The following is a 21,360-nucleotide window of genomic DNA, read 5'->3' as shown; positions in this document are numbered from 1 at the left end:
GCAATGTGACAATATTGAGCGAGTTTTCTTTCAAGAGTCAATTACTTTTTAATTAATTTTAATTAATACGGCGCTTTCTGATACAACCACGAAAGGCATGTAAGCAAATTCTGCGGGTTGATGGTGCTCAGTTTCCTTGACGAATCCGTTCCATCACTTTACGTATAGCTGGGAGGCTGCTGCAGTCCTTAGGAGCAGAGACTTGGGGTGCCAAAGACAGACCTGCTGTAAGCCCACGGAACCGGTGCGACCCTGCACTGAGACCTCCTGAGGTCCCCGCGACCGCGTTTCCTGCCGTCCTGCGACTCTGGCTTGCAGAAGTGCCTGAGACCTTTTGTCTGCGCATGTTTTAACTGCGCTGGTTTAAGTCACTGTTTTGCTAATGAAGGGCAGCTGAGTACGTCCTTGTTTTCTTGTTATAAAGCAAAGAACGTGTTTAATGTTGTTTTTTCACCTTTGTTGTTTCTTTTATCTAAATGGTAGTCTGAGATCTTCTATTTTTAAGAATCTAAAAAAAAAAAACTGAAATCAAATCCTCAGATACTATATAGCACATTAAAAAAAAAAAAAAAAAAACTTGAAGTCAAATCCTGAGATACTATTTGAACAAGAATCTGAAATATCTGTATGTTCCCAGAAGCATTATGCAAATAGCTACATATTTATTTATTTGCTTGTTTTGCCCAGAAATATTTAACCAAGGACAAGCAAATGTATTAACCCATCCACGTAATTATTTCAGTGTTTATAAGCCCTTCAAAGCAGCCTTTATGGTCTCTTGAGGGAATTTGTAGCTAGAAAAATCACAAGAGAATATAAAACCCTAAACGTGAAAATAAAGGGGATCTGTATCATATGCAGATACATATGGGTTTATTCATTAATTTCCCGGGAACGGAGTAGGAATTAGGGAGTCGGTGCTTTTGTGCTGGGCACGAGCGGCAGGGCTGCAGCAGCAGCGGCTCCCAGGGGCCCCGAGCGGGAGGAGGCCGTGAACCGCTCCGGCCGGCCGCAGCCGGCTCCGGCCAGTTCCAGCCGGCTCCGGAACGGCGGGAAATGGCCGGCGGCGCGCCAGGACCCCCTGCTCAAACATGCTGAAGAAAGAGCAGCAGCCTCAGCAAGGAAGGGAAGGAGATGTGTGAGAAGGCTACTGGAGATGTGCTTTTGGAAGGAGGCACCCTCGGGGGGCTGCCGCCCAGGGCAACCCGCGCCGGGGCAGAAGAAGAGTAAAGGAGCAGCACACAGGAACCATTACACAGACCACCCCAACTTCCTGCACCGCCTGTCACCTCACTGCAGGAGCTGGAGGGATCGAGTTAACGCACAGCAAAAGCAAGGGAGTTGCAACTAGGAAGGGCAGAGGAGAGGTGTTTTGTTGAAGCTGAGCCTGGGGAGGAGAGAAGAAAGGTGTTTCCCAAGTATTTAATTATTTATTTTCTTTCTTTCACAATACCCAAATCAGTATTTCAGTGGGCGTTTCTTCCTTTCACTTCTGGATGGCCTGTGCAAGAATCTGTACCTTTCCATTGCAGTTTCAGTCTCATTCACATCGATCTGCTGCATTTGGCCTGGGTGGTGGTGGTAGTCCCTAGCATAAAGTGTTGTGATTAGAAGATAGATATTAGTTAATATTGCGTATGTGGATGAGTGCTTCAGGCATTCAGGAAAGTGAATTATTTATAGGAAATAGGATGTATGCTACCTCCTTAAACACACAGACCACTCTGATTTAAATATTGATTACACAGTAGCACTATATTAATAAAAGATGTTATTTGGGTTGAGATGTAGCTATCTGACACATCACAATAAATGGAGGCCTTTGGAGCTCAGAACTAAAGATTGCTCTCCAGTTCTTGTAGGCATCCATATTTAAAATAGATAAACTTGCATCAGTTGTGAAGAACAGGAGCAAGCATCATTTGAGGACTGGAGACAAGGCAAACAGTATAGGACTTAGAGATCTATCCCATGTAACTTTTCTTGGCCACAAAACAAATTTAAGAAATTGGTTGCTGTCATTCTTTTCTACCACTCTTTTACAATTTCCTATGACCTCTGTTGTGCTTGTGGAACAACACTATAAACCAGATCAGGGCAGCAATCTAAGTGAAAAATAATTCTGCAAAAAAGTATAATTTGTTTTTCGAAAAGAAAGATCAGGAGGCAACTTGACTGTAGTAAAGAAGCCTCCCTGTGCAGATAGAATACTAGTTCTTAAAAAACCTTCAGCTGAGAAAGACAGACCCATAGCTGGGAGCTGAATCCAGACACATTCAAATCAGAAACTCAGCATAACTTCTTGTTGATTAAGCATTCAAAAAAGTGCCAAGGAAAGTGATAGATACTCTACTTTTTGAAGCTTACAAATCATAACTGAGTCCCTTTCTGAAAGATTTGCTATAATCATACATACATTATTTGCTCATCCTACATCTTATAATAAGGCAGAAATAATTGTTGGGAATTCACTGGATAGAAAGATACCAGAGAGCAAAATACTGGACATCTACTAATCTTCTAGCTTTAAAATCCATTAATCTACAAGTGGTGCTCAGTTTATTGGGTATATGATCTTACTGAGTGCATGTTAATACAACATTTCTGACATATTCAAAAAGTATGTGGCGTAACTCACATATTTCTGTCATATGTAGTCTGGATTATTTGAAATAATGCTGCATGCTAAATTCTTTGTCTTGGAAAATACAGTTTTTGTTTATTTGTCTTTTTTCCCTGCTAAGCAGATTAACTCCAGGCTTGACTGAATAAATAAATTAGAAGTTAATGGTTTCATTTTGGAGAGAGTCAATAGCTAGCTAGGAACAGGATGACTGTGTAATTTGGAAAAGGATGTTTTTGTGTTGATTCTAGTTCAGGCAGTACCCAGTAAGTGGAACGAAACAAACTGCATCTCCTTAGCATTTTGATGATGCCTCCAAGAAAAGTTTCTTTGGTATCTGCACACAACAGAGCTGAAAATTTCACTAAGAGGGCCTGGAAGCCTGACATTCATTAGAACAGTAGTGAATATGAGAGATTTTAACCTTTCTGTAAAAGATATATTCTTAAAAGTGATTTGCTACCCTTTACATTATATTTTAGATACTGAATATGAAATAAATAAGAGCATAGCTCTGTGAAATTTTTTGATCCCACCATATTTCAATGAGACTCATCACAGTGCCATAAAAATGCATATTCCAATCCAATTTGAACAGAAGGGAAAGATTAATATGAGCAAATTACTGATGAAATTTTGCAAAGAAATGGAATATCAGCAAAGGCACTGGCATATCAACAGTGCTTTGAGGACACATGACATTGAGTTGCTACATGTATGGTGGTAGGAGATAAACATAATGAAAGAATTTACAAGGAATTTTCTTAAAGTTTTTTTTTTTAAACAAAATTACAAGCTTTTTGAAATAACTAACTGAGTTTCAGTTTTTGTAAATAGTCAATTCTGCCTAACCAGGAGATTAAGCAGGTCTAAAATAGGCTTTATTTCTTTTTCTCAAGAGAATGGAATGAGGCCTGAAAAAATCTCTTTCCAAGTGGTCTCTGCAAAATGTTGCGTGTCACGGGCCAGAGTTTGTACAGGCAATGGATAACAGTGGACAAGGCAGAAAATACTACAGGCTGGTCAAAGATCTCTCTAATAACATTAGGAGAGGTATGCTGGATCACCAAGCCCTAGCCTGAGGAAACAATACTGGGCACTTCAGGTATTATTCTTTCTCAGTACAGCTGTGTTTCACTCCGATTTTATTAATGAAGATGGAATAAACATTTTAAAAATGAGTAATTAAAAAAGTTATTTGATGTTTTTCTTCAGCCACAGAGAAGCTAAAAAGCTACAGAAAATTATTCAATTTTTTAAATATTGTTTATGTTTGTGTTTGGGTTTTGATTTGAATTTGTCCAAATACACCCCAAAGCAAAATCCTAGAGAAGGATATATGTTTGTATATATGTATTTGGAATATTTCAGGGCCTCCTTGCTTGTGAATAAAAAACTGACTGCATAGCTAAAAGCAGCTTCTAGCCAAACTTTACTTTTACTGAGTGTCATTTTGTTCATCATGTCTTTTAGGCTCCAGCTCCATGGTGCCACGTAGATCACCTTTTTGTAGCACATTGGAGCTACATATTCATATACAGAGAACAGAGCTGGTGGTGGCCATCTAATGAGTAGAAATCAGATTTTTCTTTTAGGTCTTTTCCCTGCTATGTAGAGATCTTTCTTTAGCATGTTTGTTTACTGACAGTCCTTTGAATTTGAATCACAGAGCTCATATGCTGACTGCTGCCAGTCAGAGTAGTAACAGAGGTTGGTAAGGTCAGTGTTAGAGGTTGGCAGTATGCTCTCCCTAAAAGTACAGTAAATTTGGAGCTATTGTTTTAAGCTAAGTTGGATATTATGCAGAACCTATATTCTATTTTATAGAAATTGCTTGTTCTCTGATGCTAAAGCTAGAACAGAGGTGAATAATTTCTAGGAAATTAATACCAAATCCTTCTCATAGCCGAGAGCAACAGGATTACGTTTGTGTTGTGAGGTGGCTGACTAGTGACGCAGGTGTGGTCCAGGGAAATCCAGAGATGTTGGCCTCCACAGGCCCTGCTGGGTCATTTTCAACTCAGAACAGGGGCTTCAGCGTCAGCTTCTCTGGGGGACAGTTGTACTGAGGGTTGTGAGTTGTAGCCCCATCAGGAGAGTTGTCGCATATCTTTGCATACAAGTTCCTTGCAGCTCAGATTCACCTCTCTTAGAGAAGTATGGTTTGGAGAAGGATTACATTAGGTTTTACTCCTTATTAGAGATTTTAAATCTTACTATAATGTGACTGATTATAAAACTGGGAACTAGCTCATTCTGATAGGTTAAGCACCATGTGCTGCTAACAACACATTAACAAAAGATGTTGACCAAACCAAAAATATCCTAGATATGCATCACTTTTAACCGTAAGTTTTCTTCCACACTTACCTGCATCATTCAGTAATAGGTATGACACTGCTAAAATTATTTTTTTTAACAGTTTTACTCCTTTTCCCTAAATAATCATCAATCTTTTGAAGAATATATTTTCTTCTCTGTCAAGCTCCCTCTGACTGTAACTTTTTCAAGGACTCCTTAAATAGGTCCATTCATTAACAGTAGAAATGACAGGAAAGATTCATGTAGCCTTTTTTTTCATCACACCATATTTTCTTGAAGCCTTGGCTGTATGATGGTTTGATTACTAATTAGTGAGAATACAAAAACTCATTTAGCTAGGCTCTTAATCTCCCAAGAATTGTTTCTCTGCATGGGTAGTCACTTCACCACCTCTGCCACCCATCACTCAATGGATGCTTAGGCTGAGTTTGTTAGTCTATGTTAGGCAGAAGAGCAGTTTGCAGCTGAAGTAGGACTACTACGTCATCCTTCTAAAGGCCATTGGAGTGCCTACTGAAAATGGAGTAAAGAGAAGTAAAATATAAATATAAATAGTAGTATATTTGATGCAGTAGAAGTATTCCTTCCCTGGGAAGTGTCACAGAAATACCAAGTGAGCCAATGTAGCAGCTGCCTGTCTGAATGGCTCCCCAGTCTTACAAATCCATTTGAGGTGGGTTCAGGGAGTTGTTCTTTTCTTCACGGTGTAACTTGTTATTGATTTCTCCCTTTGCACCATTTTACTCAGCCAGGCAAAGAAGATTAGGGAGATTATCTTTGGGATATATGCCATCCAGTTACCTTGCTTGTACTTAAGAGATTATAGGGGTATAAATGTGGTGCATCTGGAGGTCAAGGCTGATACTGCACAATTCTGAGTGCTTACATATGTTGAACTTGTGATACATTTACTCCTGGTAATTCTCTGTTTAACTTATCACTTGCTTCAGGTTAACACATTGCCAAACCTAAGCATTAAAAGATTGAAAGCGGGAAAAGTTATGACATTGGTTTGAATATTGTACAATTTAAAAAGCAGGAATTTGAGTTTCTTTTGTATTTGTCTTTTTTTCTAAAGCTCCACGGTTCTGCCTGTGTAACATTACACAGACTATCATGGATCCTATTTTTATTTGATGGCATTTTCTAGTTCATCAGCACGTTTTGCCTGCACAAGGGATCATTGGCTTGCTATGTGATCCTTGTCATCTTTCATATTCTTATGTCTTCTGGGTATAATCCTATGTTTGTGTTATAGGGTTTCTTATCACAGTTAGTAATATAGCAAACCAGATTGCGTGTTTCTTGAATATAAAATTCTAAAAGGTATTAACAGGTTTATAGGCATCTGAGTTACTATGTGTAGATGACATGGGATGGTATAAGGTGGAAACAATAAGGTTCTCTTTCCTTCCTCACAGCAAACATCACCTCCAAAAATGAAAACTTTCTCAACTGTTTATGCTCTTGGACTTCTTGGCAGATTTTGACTTTGGATCTGGTGTTCATTCAGACTTCTGTGAAAACAGATTTACCTTCATTAAAAGCACATAATTTTGGGAAAATGTTAGAGTGATCATGTTAGTACCTCACTGTTGAAAGTCAACAAATAATTCTGGGGCAGTATGGATATTGTTAGGAAAATCTGATCCTTACTCTCCACATGCTGGAGGAGTTTCTTGGATGCTTGCTCTCCATTTCATGGTCGACTGTGCACAGTTCTTTCAGCATCATATGCGTGCTGTCATGGGTGAGTGATGCACTTCACTCATAAGAGAGAAGCAGCAATATGTTTTATTGAGATAAGATAGTGATTTAACAAAGTTCTATGGTAAGAAAGTTTAACAAGATTCAATGACAAGGTATACTTGGTTATTTACTGCTTGGAGGGAAGGGTTGACAAAATTGTCAAGGAGACCTGCCCATTGAATTGTGAGGTTCAGAGGGGACCCCTTTGTTTCCCAAACTCCTCCTCAGAGGAGTTGGGTGCGGCTGGATCCAATCTTAGTCCCAGACTTGGTCAACGGCTTATGTCTAAAGGATTATGAGCACGGTCAATCAGAGATGCAATTTAGCAAAGTCTGTATGCTATTAGTCGCTTACCAAGGATCTGTCACAGGTAAGGGATCTCTCAACCTCTACAGGTAACCTTGAGAGGTGTTCTTGCTCAAGGGGAGATCCTGCTGTGCAGCCTGCTACTGTGCGGGAGAGCTCAATGGGCTCTGGGCTGCCTTCTATTAATGGAGTAAGATGTTTAACTCATGGTCATATTTGCATACTAGCCACATTTGCATGGGTGCATGCTTGGTTAGCTCTTGGCTATGTGCTGTTTATGGAGAGGTCAGGTTGCAAGGTGGAAGAAGACATCAGGTTTGGTGGGGAGGAAGGAGCACACTGTAACACAGGCACTTCAGACTCATTTGTATTGTTTAGTATACCAGTCTATCCATGTGATGAGTGTCACTTCAACGAAATTCCTATCTTTTGGCAGGATTTTACCCAACTATTTCTGGTATTGCTTTGAAGCTGTCTTAGTGTTTGTTTGAATTATTATGTTCTCTGCTATTGATGTCAGATATGAATTAGCTTAGAAGTCACTGAGAGAACAGAAGTGGTATGACCTGTCATTAGATGCCTTGTTTAATATCGGTTTTTAATATGCAGTCTTTGATCACTTGCAGGATTGTTTAGCATTTTGTATAGAAGGAATTCTGATTCAAAACCTTAATTCTGGTTGCTGTTAATTCTAATTCTATGATCAATTTAAATTTGTATTTGTCTAGAAATTTCATACTTTCTGTAGTATAGTTAAGAAGTTACAGCTTTTACATTTTAAAAAATACTGTTATTTTTAGTGACATTCCCAGATACACCTGCAAAATTTCAAGAAAGCTCATTAAGCAGTGCTTTTATTTTTCCCCATTTTTACAGGATCATAGACAATAGTCAAGGAATGGATCTTGAGATGTCCTTTTCCAAAGTATGGTCATCTGCCTTAAACCAGTCCTCACGGATGTTTGTCTAACATACTCTTAACAGCTCCCAAGGATAAAGATTATTTTACCTCCCAAAGCAATTTATCCTCGATGTTTATGACCAGCCCTTACCGTAGAAGGATTTTCTGATGTCTGACCTAGATCTTCTTAGCTGTGATTCACACAGAGTATTAAATTCCCAATAGACATAGAAGACAGTTTATTCCCTTTGCCTTGGGCAGCTCATTACATATTTGAAAACTGTTTTGTGTCTTCTGTCATACATCCATAGACAAACAGGCCTATGGACTTGTTTACATTGTGGATTTTAGAGCACTTCACAGACTTCTGTGTTGCTCTGTAGGCCTGTCCCTGGTCCTGGGTTGAAAGCCACTGATCTGGACCTATGAATAGCTCCATAGATTTTTAGTGATGATCGTACAGAATCTGTGCTTGGTGTAACAACAGCCAGTATAGAGAGGAGAGCGAAGGCAACGTTATGACAAAGGAATTTACAGAACATAGTGCTTAAGAAGCATTGTAGGAAACAGAACTGAGAAGTTTCACAGAGTCTTAGAAGTAAAGAAAAGGAGCTTTGGACAATACAACTAGCAGTACGTGTAGTATTCTCAGAACTGTACAAGACCTTGCAACCTAAAAAGATGAGACAAAGCAAAGAGAAAATTGGCTGGCTGACCTTAGGGATTGTATTGGGGAATGATGGTTTGTTTCTGATATAGGTTGCTGTTAGTGAGCTTCACAAACAAATTACAAAAAGGAGAGAGAGAAGTGAAAATGGCAAGAGATTGGATGTATGGATGTTTGGGTTAGCAAGACATAGGGTGTCAGAAGGAACACGGCAGAATGGACAGAACAAAGCTAAAGTGGTAGAGATGAGAGAAAGGATGTCCATGGAGAAATTTCATTAGATGAAATGGCATGGTTGATGTGGCAAACCTGGAGGAAGATTCTGCCTTAGGGCACCTGAAAGTGCAGGAACTCTCTCATTTGAACATAGAAAGGAAAGAAAAGGCTATGTACACAAATATTGTGTGAACATAAAAAGGCATCCTGGACATAAACAAAAATCTAATTAGTGATGATAAGGAATTTTCCAAATCCCGAGGAGCTCTAAAATTAGCCAAGCAGATGCTTGTCAATGAATTTGAGAAAATAGTATGTGAATAGCCAGCTTACTGGAAGAAGTAAGTGATCAGCAGGGCTTTGAACATCCTGCAGAATGTGGAGAGAGTAAACAGGAGGTCCAGCGTGAAGGTGATTATGATAATCCAAGGGTGAAATAATCAAGGAATGAATACTTTGCCTAAGGAATCTGCAGAGATTAGAGCCTAAGGAAGTATCTGTGACCATGAATTAGATAAAGCAATAAAAAATCGCATTCCCTGAATCAAGATATTTCTTCTCTCTCGGGTGTTTTACTTACTAGTTAACTCTTTAGTGACTTTAAGTTTTGTCTAGCAGTTTTCGTTGGCATTGTGTCTTCCTCAGTTGGTTATCAGCTGTTGAGCTGGGCTTCTGTATTGGATAACTGGACTTCTGTATTGGTTGATCAGTTTCTTCTTCTTTTTAATTACAATTTGCCAGCATAGGAATGGTAAGAGAGTGGCATGCAAGTGAAAGGGTTTTAGTATAGCTTTGTTTTAGCTGAATTTAAACAGACTGTATCATTCGGAAGTTTAAAGAATGTTTAAGAATTGGGCATGAAATTTACAGCTTTCCTTACTTCATCAGTTAATTTTCTCAGAGGATTTTGTCACGACTGTGGGCAGAAAGGGTTCTGCAGGATTACTGCAAGGCAGTCTAACTAAAGGACCTTTGCTTCTTTAGGGAAACAAAAAAGAGAATCACTGTTAAAAGTGACAGTGATAAGACTGAACTGGAAGTCTGAAAGTATAAACTCTGAATGAAAGAAAGTTCAAGGAAACTGGAAGGCAATTTTAATTGCTAAAATCAGGATCTGTGAGGTTCTTGCCTCAAAAAAAAAAAAAAAAATAGGGTGTCAAACACTTGTACACTTAGTAACAATTAGATCCAAGAGAGAAATAAGCTCTCACTTGTTACAGATAACTTCTGCAGTCTAACCCATCCTCCTTTCACCTATTCCCTCTAGTCTGTCCGAATTTCTTCCTGCTCTTCTGCACCACACAGTTTGGCTTTTCTTCATTGCTTCCACACTGTCCCGTAGGAATGCTCTGCATCTGCCTCCCATCACACCCTGAGGAATGAGAACTGTGTCTGCTCCTGGCCTATCTCTGCCTGTGCCAAAGTGCCACCTCATATAGCCACTGCAGCCTGACCCCACTGTTTATCCTTCTCTTGATAAATGTTAGATTCTTTTCTCTTTACACCAAAGTAATCCAAAATAACTCTATAGAAGGCAGCAGAGTTACGTTAGTGAAGACTCAGTTTTGTGGCTTTATTCCCGCAAACTCTTTTGTCTTACAGCAGTCTTGCTGCTTGTCTTACCTTTCCTTCTTTACAATTGTTCGTTGAAACGTCCTTTTATATTATCAGTTGCCTCTCTTCTTTGCAGGTCTATCCTATGAGTCATTTTGCATTCGCTCTTTAAGTCTTGTTTAGATTCTAAATACTTGGGAAAGTGCAAGAAAGCTTTGCATTTTTTATAGCACCATGTAAGTGTTTTATTTTAATAACAGCTGATAATTTTGCTGAAAGCTTGCTAACAGCTCTAGCAACACAGGAGAGTAAGGATTTTCTACAGCTTTTCCACTTTGAAAAAAAGAAAAATGTACTGTTTACCCTTCTTTACTTCTTCATTTGACTCTCGCACTTCCATCTCTGTTTATTGGATAATTTATTGGATAAACTATTTTAAGGATGTAACAGAAAAGGCAACCTCAGTGCTCAGTGTGGTATAATATGAATTGCCTAGTCACATATCAACTTGATTTAAGGCAGCAGATGAAAAATTCTGTACATTTAATAATCTTTTTACAGAACCTACTGGGATCAACTGTAGTGTTTTGCTGGCATTCCTGTTCCAAAACAGTCACTATTTAACAATTAGATTGAAAGAATCAAACTTCTTTTAATGTAGACCTAATATTCACCTTTCTGTTGCCCTGTGCTATTGCAAATTCATATCCTATTTTCTGTTTACTAAGATACTTCCTGTTCTATTTCTTCTGTTTAATATTAGTGTTAAATTGTTTTCCTCAGTTGTGCATTTTTTCTCTAAATAGTTTGGTGTGACGGATCTGGGAAAACTAAAAGAACTCTGGCCAAAGTAGTTCTTATTTCTTTTGGTACTTGTAGATTATTTTTATATTGTTTTCTTTGTTTATCATGTTTCAGAACATACAGATTTTTCCTTGACTCTCATCTAGATCTTGGAAAATAATTTACTATATATTTTTTTCCTTTTCACTCTTATCCTCTTATGAAATTGCCAAAATTGACAGCAGCTTTTTATGTTGAAACCCACTAACTGTGAATTTCCTTCAATAACTTGACTCTCAGAAAAGCCAAAGGAGAACAGTCTTCACACGTTTCATGATTTTTGATCTTCATTATTCTAGTTTGCATTCCCTATGATAATCTGTAGCCAGAAGCCAGTGACTGGCCATTTTGGAGTGGTGAGATACAGTGTGTTTGTTAGTATTAGGTTGAGAGATTACTGTCACTGAACTTTCAAGTAGATAATTTTTTCCTCTGGTACTCCTGGCCAGGTTATTGTTGCAAAAGAGAGGTGATGGGAAAATGAGTCATTTTGTATCTTATTTTTCTACAGGATTTACAGATAATCAGTACAGATGAAAACCAGGTATTTGTGGCTGTTCAAGAGTGGTACCAGACAGACACATACAACCTGTACCAGTCGGATCCACAAGGTGTTTACTACTCCCTCCTGCTAGAGAATGTCCGGAGCACAAAACAACCAGAAGAGAATGTCATGATAGATATTCTTGAGGTAGGATGCTGTTCAGAAGCCCTCTTCCCTTTTTATCTGTTCCAGTGTGCAATATGTGTGGATTTTTATATTAGCAATTTTTTACAGTTATCTTTAATATAAAAAGACAAGACTCTCTTCTTCATAGTTTTCATTACTATTTATAATTTTCTTTCTTTTCATACTAATGCGCTGTGGGTTTTGAGAACTAAATTTGTGGTATAGCGTTCCAAGGATGTGCAAAAACAGGGTTGGTGGAGGGGGTTTTGTTTGATTTGGGTTTTTTAGGTATTGAAAAATGAAGTTGACAGCACAACGTGTTACAGATGAAGTAAGAAGTTAGGCAACTGCCTATGCACAGCTTTTTGCTTGTAGGTGACTCACTAATGCACTTCCTGACTTAGATTAGGTCATTTCTAGCCAGTAGGATCATAAATAAAAATCCTGTGAGCCTCGTGCTGGATTGTGTGTGTCAGCTTTGACAAGTGAAAAACCAACAAAATTAGATTTTTATTGGACAGCAGGTCCACTTGCTTTCAGTAAGTGTTTTATGCCACTAGTATTTGCTACGAGACTCTTTCTCCTATAATCAGTTCTGTCTTGGGTTGTAAACTTAATGCATTTGTCAAAATAAGACATTAAAGAACAGAGCATTTTTGAAGGATGACACAAACAGTCATCAGTTCCGTTCCTGTTGATGATGACATTTAAATGTAATTGGGTGGATATTTGTCCTGTTTTTGTTCTTTCTAGTACTGGCCATTATCACAGACAGGACATTAAACTGTGTGGACTGATCTAACTTGGCCATTTTTACACTCCAATATAAATGCTATTAGTTGAAAAAAAAATCTATTTGCAACAGACTTCTTTGGAAAATATTCATAGTAATTCTAGATATAAGTCATACTTAGAGATGAGAATGTGTTGGTGTTTTTTTCCCCCTTGTGTTATCCATCTTTATTTAGGTTTTTCTTTTTGAATAGGCTGTAGTAAAGGAGACAAGTGTATCATTACCAGTGCATGCACAGATCATTATCTAGATTTTCTTTATTTAGAAATGAGACAGCTTCTTAATGAGCAAACCTATACAGGGTGATTTAAAAGAGAGCTTCATTTTGCTGCTTTTGCTCCTAGTCACACCTGCAGGATGCAGAGCTAAAAGAATCAGCTGCAAATGTCTTCTCCATGCATCACTTGGAGCATGTCTCAATTAGGTTGTGCAGAGATGCCACCCCAGCTGTTCTTTTATCAACAGAGTTAAATACTTAATTCAGTTTCATTAATTATTTAAGAATTTCAAAATGTTACTGAGGGCAGATTTGATAATGAAAGAGAGGGGGAGATCCTAGATTATTGTGTATGGGCATACATTGAATTAATTTGTAGGGCTGCATTAAAAAGACAATGTGCATATAATAAAGAGTAATAGAAAGACAGTAGACATGGAGCCACACAATTCCATTTCTTCGGAGCTGGTTTTTGGAATAGATTTACACTGTAAGTGGACAATTTTATTTGTTTATATTGAGAAGCCTATAGCTTTCAGATAGCTTGTAGGGTAAATAATTATTGTCCATCTTCCTGACTGGAATGTGATCACGTATTCGTATCTAGAAGTAAGGTATGATTTATTTACACTGTACAAAATAGCTAATAAAGATAAGACATGTTACAGCCCTTGGAGATAGCATTTTTTTTGGTCTAGTCTGGGATTTCTCTCTGGGTAATGCAAGTATCTCATATTTGGAAGACGAATCTTCAACACAACACAGAGAAAATCCTCAATGGATTTGAGAATTTCTCTTTCAATCAATGCAGAGTTCTGCTTAGTTTGCACTGTTGGTCTTCATTATCTTTTGCTGACCTCATTTCATCTTTTACTGAAGCATTTGTTATAAAATCTTTTGTAGGCTTCCACCTGTCTGCATTCATTCACTTTTATATGCTTTATCTCTTTTGCACTGTATTTCTTTTCTGATCTTGCTGCGTATGTGAATGGGGAATAATTCTCAAAAGGTGTGCTTTAAAGAAGGAAAGAAAAAGAAAACTAAGGTATTAAATGACAGTCCAAAAGGAGCATAGTCTTGAAATCTGTATCAAGCGCTGCTGGTATTAACCGGTCACAAATCTGATTCACATGTTTTCAAAATGAACATATCAGTTCTATATCTGATCCTGTTATGATTCCCTATGTGGGTAAGAGCTACACAAGTTACAGTACTTATTTTTCATCCTTACTTTTTTCCCCCAAACCACAGATCTTACATGTTTAAGTCATAATTGCAAACTCATATTGTATAGCTGATTTTTTTCTGTATTTCCGAGGGGCCATCTGAACACTACCACTTTGCATCAACCAGGACAAAATGTTACTCAACAGTTACTAAGAACAAACTGAACAATGCAGTAATTAATGAGCTACAGAATACATAGTAGAAAAATAGAAAACCTATTTAGAAAGTAGGTGTATAGGGTACTAAGTTTTTTTTTTTTTTTAATATTGGGGAACAACTAACCACTGAATTATTTTAAAAAATAAGCGTTTCAAGAGCTAATCCAAAAATCCAAAGAAAGTCATACAGAAAACCCTTTTGAATTTTTTCATGTTCATCTGTCTTAGGTAACTACTGGACTACTCAAAGTAGATGAACACTCCACAGTGTTTAAAAGTGTTCTCTTGCACATCAGTCTATTTGCTATGTGAATCTTCTCCCTTCTTTGCAGGAAGGTACTAATAACAGAATTTTATCATAATGACTTGAGTCAGATTTGGTGCATTGGCATCACAACAGAATCCAAAAAGCAACTTTGACGTGTAGGCGTTACGATATTTACAGAAAAAGCCAGATGTGAATTCGCATAGATCATAGGACCGTTGAACTAGAAAATGCTGCACAGGGTTGGGTGTTTTAAAGCTTCCACTCTTTAAACTTTTTATATTAGTTATTTTTTATGATTGAATTAGCCAAATGCACCATTCCAAGCATCATAGTTCTGAAATTTATCTAAAGATAACTGCCTACAAACTTATTTCTATCAGGAGTTAGGCCATTCATTTAAAATACAGCTACTGAAGGCAGTACTGGCCAGCTTTTGTCTTTTAAAGCAGCAGGAGTGTAGTTAACTGGGACATCGGAAGAAATTTTTTTTGTGGCCTTTCTGTGCGTGATGGGATTGAAATTCATACCTCCCATATTCTGGAGATGAGAGGTTACCCTAGAAGTTGGTTAGGATAGGGATGGGAGTGGGAGAGGAGAACATTCTAAGCCTGTCTCCAATTGAATGATTAAATATTCATTAAACAAGAATGAGAGAGAGGGAGAGAGAGAGAGGAGATACAAATACTCATGATGCATCACTGAGTGTTTAGGCCATCCACAAATGAAGATGGAAACTTCAGTTACAGTTCCTGATCTAATTATTTTTTAAATATTTAATGTTGTGTTCACTGCAAAAAAATATTTACACAGAAAGTGAAGCTCAAGTCTACTGTTCCAAGTAAGTGTTTGAACTGTTAGGCATTTAAGTCATATTCATTGTTGTGCTATCTGTGGAAGGTAGTATATGTAATAATTCCCCAGCAAGATGAAATTGCTTCAAAACAGATGCACACAGCTTCCTCATTTCTTTCCTCCCCTTCCTTTTTCTATCCTGCACTGCAAAGTAGTTTATTGCTGCAAGTACTTTTGACTTGGAGATGATTCTGAGCTTCCATCATCCCGGACAAGTAAGCTTGCCACATGTATAAGACGTTTAAGGAAGAAGGGCTGTATGTCAGAACTGGGTAGTGGAAAGTCTTCACAAAATTGTCTTGCAAACAAAGTGGGTGGAGGAGAGTACCAGCTCTGAGTTTTTCTGTGCATGAGCCTGCTTATGAATGTCAAGAATGAGCTGGATATGCTCAGAATCAAGTCTTTAGACACATAGGAAACTTTAATAGCAAGAATACTTTGCTAGCTGAGTTCACAGGTAACAGTTTTTGACTGGCACAAGACGGAAGAATTGAGTACAACTAAGGTATTTACATCCTCCTACAGACTCTGTACAGAGGGTTTTTTAGCGTAGATATTACACTGACCAGCCTGTAATAAAGTACATGTTATCCTCAAGGACAGCTATTTTATTGATTTTGCCTCTGCAGTAGCACTAACGGTAATGGAAGGTATAGAATGCAAAATCAGCCATTGGGAAAAGCATGAAGCTGATTCTGTTTTATCCTCTGGAACAAAACTGGCGTAAGCCTGGTGTAATTCGTCTGTAGACTCAGAGTGCTCACAAACAAGTTTTAAGATATTCCAGTATTCCTTTACACCATATTGGGAGTCATCAGATGAAAGAATACCAGAAAGATTCAAATGGTTTTTTTTCTTTTTTTGCAGTTCAGTTTCCTGTTTATTTGTATTAAACAAAAAGAGAAATTCCTCGAATACCGTTCAGTTTAAATACTGAGGTTGACAGCAGGATTGATGTTAGAGCTAGAACTAAACATACTAAGGTGCAATTACTGCCGTGATGCTTCTGAAGTGGTCCATATTAACTTTGACACTCTGAGTTATAATAGTTTTCTAATAAGGATCATTTTGAAAACAACTAAATGCACCCAAGAGAAGAGAGGACCTGTAAACTTTCTTTCAGAGGTTAAGCAGGTGGAGGGAGGCTAGATGTGGAAGCATTTTAAATGCCTAGGAGCATTTAAACCTCAGTCATTCTTCCTGAGGTGAGCTCTCTGCATTTACTACAAAAGCCAACCCTGCTTTCTAATTCAGTGTTCTTTTGTCAGATATTAGATTATATTACAAACTCTTTCCTGGTATCCCATGTGACAGGACAAGAGGCAATGGGCAGAATTTGAAGCACAGGAAGTCGAGCTTGACCGTGAGGGGGGATTTCTTCCCTGTGAGAGTGTCGGAGCACTGGACCAGGTTGCTCAGAGAGGTTGTGGAGTCTCCTTCTCTGGAGATCTTCAAGGCCCGCCTGGATGCAACCGTGTCTACCATGCTGTAGGTGACCCTGCTGAGCAGGGAGGTTGGACTAGATGATCTCCAGAGGTCCCTTCCAACCTTACTGATTCTATGATTCTACCATATTACATGATTTTAATATATTTGGGTACTATTTATATGCAGGCCACATAAATTATAATCCTCCAAAAAGTATGTTGAATAAATATCTACATTTAAAAAATATATCAAAGTGGACGAACGTTGGTCTGTAGAGTTTTATACTGGTTAAGGCTCTTGCCCCTGATACAAGGAAAGCAAACATAAATAAAATAAATGCTAAAGTACTAAATCCATAGAGCAAAACTAAAAACTGACAGTCAAATTGAAATTGCTAATGATAATAAGCAATATATCAAGTAGTGTTTATAGGTTCAGAAAAAAAATAGAGATATTCTGTTTACCTTTAAATACTGAAGCACACTTTGTACGCTACCCTTGACACATGGGAGGTATATTAACATTAGTGATAAAAGGCCCGATCCTGTGTAGACTTGTGTGCGTATAAATGTGTTCACATGTGTAGAAGTCAAGTTACAGTTATACATTGCTTAACTAATTTGCAGTATAACATTTTAAAGATGCGAATATTAAAAAAATGCAGAAATATATTAGCAATTTTAACAGTAGTGTACTATCAGGCAATGCTAACATAATCTTTTGCATTTAGTTCTATGAACAACATGCAATTTGCTTGGATTTCTACTATTGAGGTAACTATATATCCTTTTAAATACACTTAGTAATAAAAAGCAGTTAATAATCATTCTCCCCTTCCCCTTTTCTCTCTTTCTTGTTCTTTTCCCTTTCCTTCTTTTTTTCAGTATCGTTCACTTTTCTGCTGGAGAAACTACCTGAAGTATACTGTTCAGAGCCACAAAAGAACAGCTAATAAAGAATAATCCTGCTGAAAATATGTGTGTGCACTAATCACTAACAATCTCTCACTTACACTTTAGGTCAGAGGTGTAAAAGGAGTCTTTTTGGCCAACCAGAAGATTGATGGGAAAGTTACAACTCTAATAACCTACAACAAAGGCCGTGACTGGGATTTTTTAAATCCTCCAGACATTGATATGAATGGTAAACCAACAAACTGCAAACCTGTAAGTGGTTCTTTTAACCTATCCTCTGTCTAAAGTGCACAATAATTATTTCTATGCTAGGATGTGCAGTAGTTTAGGCAGCCTAAGAGCTTTGTGCTGAGTTTACCTGCTAAGCTGAGAGACAAGTTTAGTTGCACTAGAAGAACAGTGGTTTCACAAGCTGTTAGTCCAGTTATCTTTTAGAATGAGTCATCATGACTGTCTATAGCACCGCATTCTTTATTTTAGAGTCTGATGTTACACAAAGAAGACATTTTTTGCTTGTGTGTCAGCCTCAAAACACAGTTCAGAGTAATTGTAATAGTCATTTCTGTCTGGATAGAAGGGGCACTTCATCAAACAAGTACAGCTTACCAATACCTTTTCTGTTTCCATCTTTCATATTTTTGTTCATCTTAAACCAAGATAACCCTGTTAAAGGGAATTCTTGACAGTTGCTTGGGAATAAACACCGCATGGTTAATTCCATCAAAATGTCTGTTGTTTTTGTCATGATGTTATTTCAGTTAGTTTACATGTCCCAGCTACCCATTATATTTTCTTATATGTCAGGCTGTACTGAAAACCCTGTATTTTTCTCATTGGCTCTCTGCTCCTGTGGTCTTTGAACTCTGCATTGCTCAGCAAAGTAAATTCCCTTATTCCTGTCACTGCCAGATATTTTATCCCTCCCTACACAGCAGAATGGAAGGCTGGAGGTGGGGTGCGGTTGAGTTCAAGACTGCAGTACATGGTTCAAGCCTGCAGGGCTTGATCCAAAGCTCTCTGAAGCTAGTGGAAAGACTTATGCTAACTATGATAGAACCAGCTCCCAGTCATTCTTGACAGCCTGCTTCTGGTGAATTTAATGGCCAGATTACTGTAAATGTCGGTCGGAGCGATAATGACTTTTAGGTGACACTGTACAAATAGCAGGAAGCAGGAAATGATTAGCAAGGAGAGATGATCAAATGTATCTGAAAGTTATTACATTATTTTGCATATGACTCTGTTTTCCAACAAAGGAATTTCAGTACAAATAGTTTTTTTAATCATCATTTTAGCTAGTAACTTGGGACAAGGAGACATGCAATACTTGTTGCTGTTACTCAGAATTTCTAAGCACATGTGCTGTCACAGGAATTTTTTCTTCTGTAATTTCATGCTAACCTCTTTGAGTCTGCAGACATTTTTGCTGAAACCACAGCTGACTAAAGAGACAGTACCAGAGACTCTTGTTAGCTCAGTTAGATTACTGTTTCAATCTGGACTTTTGCTGCATGGGAAAAAGCCATTCTCTTTCTCTAAAAAGACATGCATCACTGAAGCTACTCTCTAATTGTGCTTTCATTGGCATAAAAGTGTAATTGTTACCATTTTTTTAAAAAAACCTGTCTTCTTCTTACCCCACAAGCCTGATTGCTATCTTCACCTCCATCTCCGCTGGGCAGACAATCCATATGTGTCAGGAACAGTCCATACAAAGGATACTGCACCGGGTCTCATAATGGGGGCAGGTAAATGTATGATAGTATTTTTTAAGACCTGAAATGTGGATGATGTTCTTTGTAGAACTAGTCTTTTGAACAATAACATTGACCATGCTCTAAACATTGCCAAAATGTGGCTTTCCCTATAGAATATTGCTTTAGGGGATCACTTGATCAAATGATCTCAGAAGAGGTAACTGAAGTCAGAGAGTTGCTTCTCCTAACACAGCAGATCTGTTACGGTTGCCTGGATACATTGTGCATTGCAGCTGCATATATAGGTGCTTTCTCCATTAGTGTGGCGTGAAGGAGTAGCAGTGGCTGAATGACTTCTTTTTCTCAGAAGTAAAGTGAAATTTCTTAATGAAGAAATTCCATTGCAGTGCTGACCACTCATTATGAAAAATATTCACACAAGTCTGTTTTACTTTCTATACTTCTAATTCATCTATTTGTTTTTTTTTTTAATTTTGTTTTCCTTCTTTCCAAAACTACTGAGATTTTGTGTCTTAACTGTTCTAAGAGCTTTTTCAATATACTTAAATTGCATCATTTTATTCTGATATTATAGATCTTGTTATGGTGAAATAACCCATGCACTGCTTCTCTTTTCCTAAATATACATTTATTTTTATTTTTAATCATTAAGGTGTCCTGCCTTCTCCTGTTATGGTGAAATACACCCATGCACTTCCTCTCTTTTCCTGAATATACATTAATTTTTATTTTTAATCATTAAGGTGTCCTGCCTTCTCTTACACTAGTGTCTTATAAAAAACATTCTTATTTGAAAATTTACTGAAAAAATCAAGGCAAGCGTATCTGGTGTTGGAAGAGAATGACATCTACCATTACTTGCAGCATGACTGGATTTGAAGTCTTTCTCTAGTGTGAATGGAGTTTAAAATACTTTACTGGAGGTAATGCTACTTAGTGAAATGCTACTACATTTTTGTTGACAAGAGTGAGACTAAGAATTTGTTAAAAATTTATAAAGTAGCTTTGTCAGTACATTTCTATGAAGTATGTGTTTAATTCGTATTTTGTGTATTTCAATGTTTAAGAAAATAACTTCCACTGCAAAGGATGTTCTTATTCCACAACAATACTCCAAAGCTATGCTATTCTAATTTAAATTCTTTTTTTTTTCCCCTTCATATGATATTTGATTGCCTTTTGGTAGCAAATTAACCAATCTAGTCTAATTTATGAATCTGTTAATTCTATTTCATTTTTTCCTGTCCTTACAGACAGAATTCTGATGTGGTGAATTGATGTTTTTTGAGATTGTTTGTTTGTTTATTTGTTTTTTGATTGAGAGGGTTTTGTGAGTACACTATCCTCTGAGATCATGTTAGAGATGGCAGATAGTAGAAAAGTCGAGAGAGTTTTTATCCTTGTGGCATTGTCTCATCATGCCTTCTGGGTAAACTTGTCAACAGCTTTCCTCAACATGAACATTAGGCAGCCTTTTTGATGATATTCAGATATCTTTAAGATCTGGACTGATATATTTGATTTGACTTGATTGTGAGTCAACCTATAATGGAATTGAAATGGTAGAGAGGCACAATCACTTGTAACCTCATGAAATTCAACAAAGGCAAGTGCAGGGTCTTGTACCTAGGGAGGAATAGCATCATGCACCAGTAGAGGCCAGAGGTTGACTACTGGGGAGCAGCTCTGTGGAGAAGGACCTGGGAGTCCTGGTACACAGCAAATTAACTGTGAGCCAGCAATATGCTCTTGTGGCCAAGAAGGCCAGTGGTGTACCAGAGTGCATTAGGAAGAGTGTTGCCAGCAGGTCGAGGGAGGTGATCCTCCTCCTCTGCTGAGCCCTGTGAAGACTACATCTGGAGTACTGTGTCCATTTCTGGGATCCCCAGTACAAGAGAGACATAGAGCTACTGGAGAGAGTCCGGCGTAGATGG

General features: G+C 37.8%; 1 protein-coding gene across 1 annotated transcript in view; it reads left to right on the top strand.

Moving 5' to 3' along the window:
- Positions 1-21,360, top strand: part of SORCS2 (sortilin related VPS10 domain containing receptor 2) — a 541,923-nt gene that overhangs the window by 456,157 nt on the left and 64,406 nt on the right. Inside the window, exons 9-11 of the mRNA XM_062575300.1 lie at positions 11,693-11,872; positions 17,814-17,960; positions 19,354-19,456. Coding sequence (XP_062431284.1) covers positions 11,693-11,872; positions 17,814-17,960; positions 19,354-19,456 — 430 coding nt within the window. The remainder of the gene's footprint in view (positions 1-11,692; positions 11,873-17,813; positions 17,961-19,353; positions 19,457-21,360) is intronic.

The sequence above is a fragment of the Rhea pennata genome, chromosome 4 (assembly GCF_028389875.1).
Source record: "Rhea pennata isolate bPtePen1 chromosome 4, bPtePen1.pri, whole genome shotgun sequence".
In the NCBI taxonomy this organism is placed as follows: Eukaryota; Metazoa; Chordata; class Aves; order Rheiformes; family Rheidae; genus Rhea; species Rhea pennata.
This window is presented reverse-complemented; position numbering and strand designations above follow the sequence as displayed.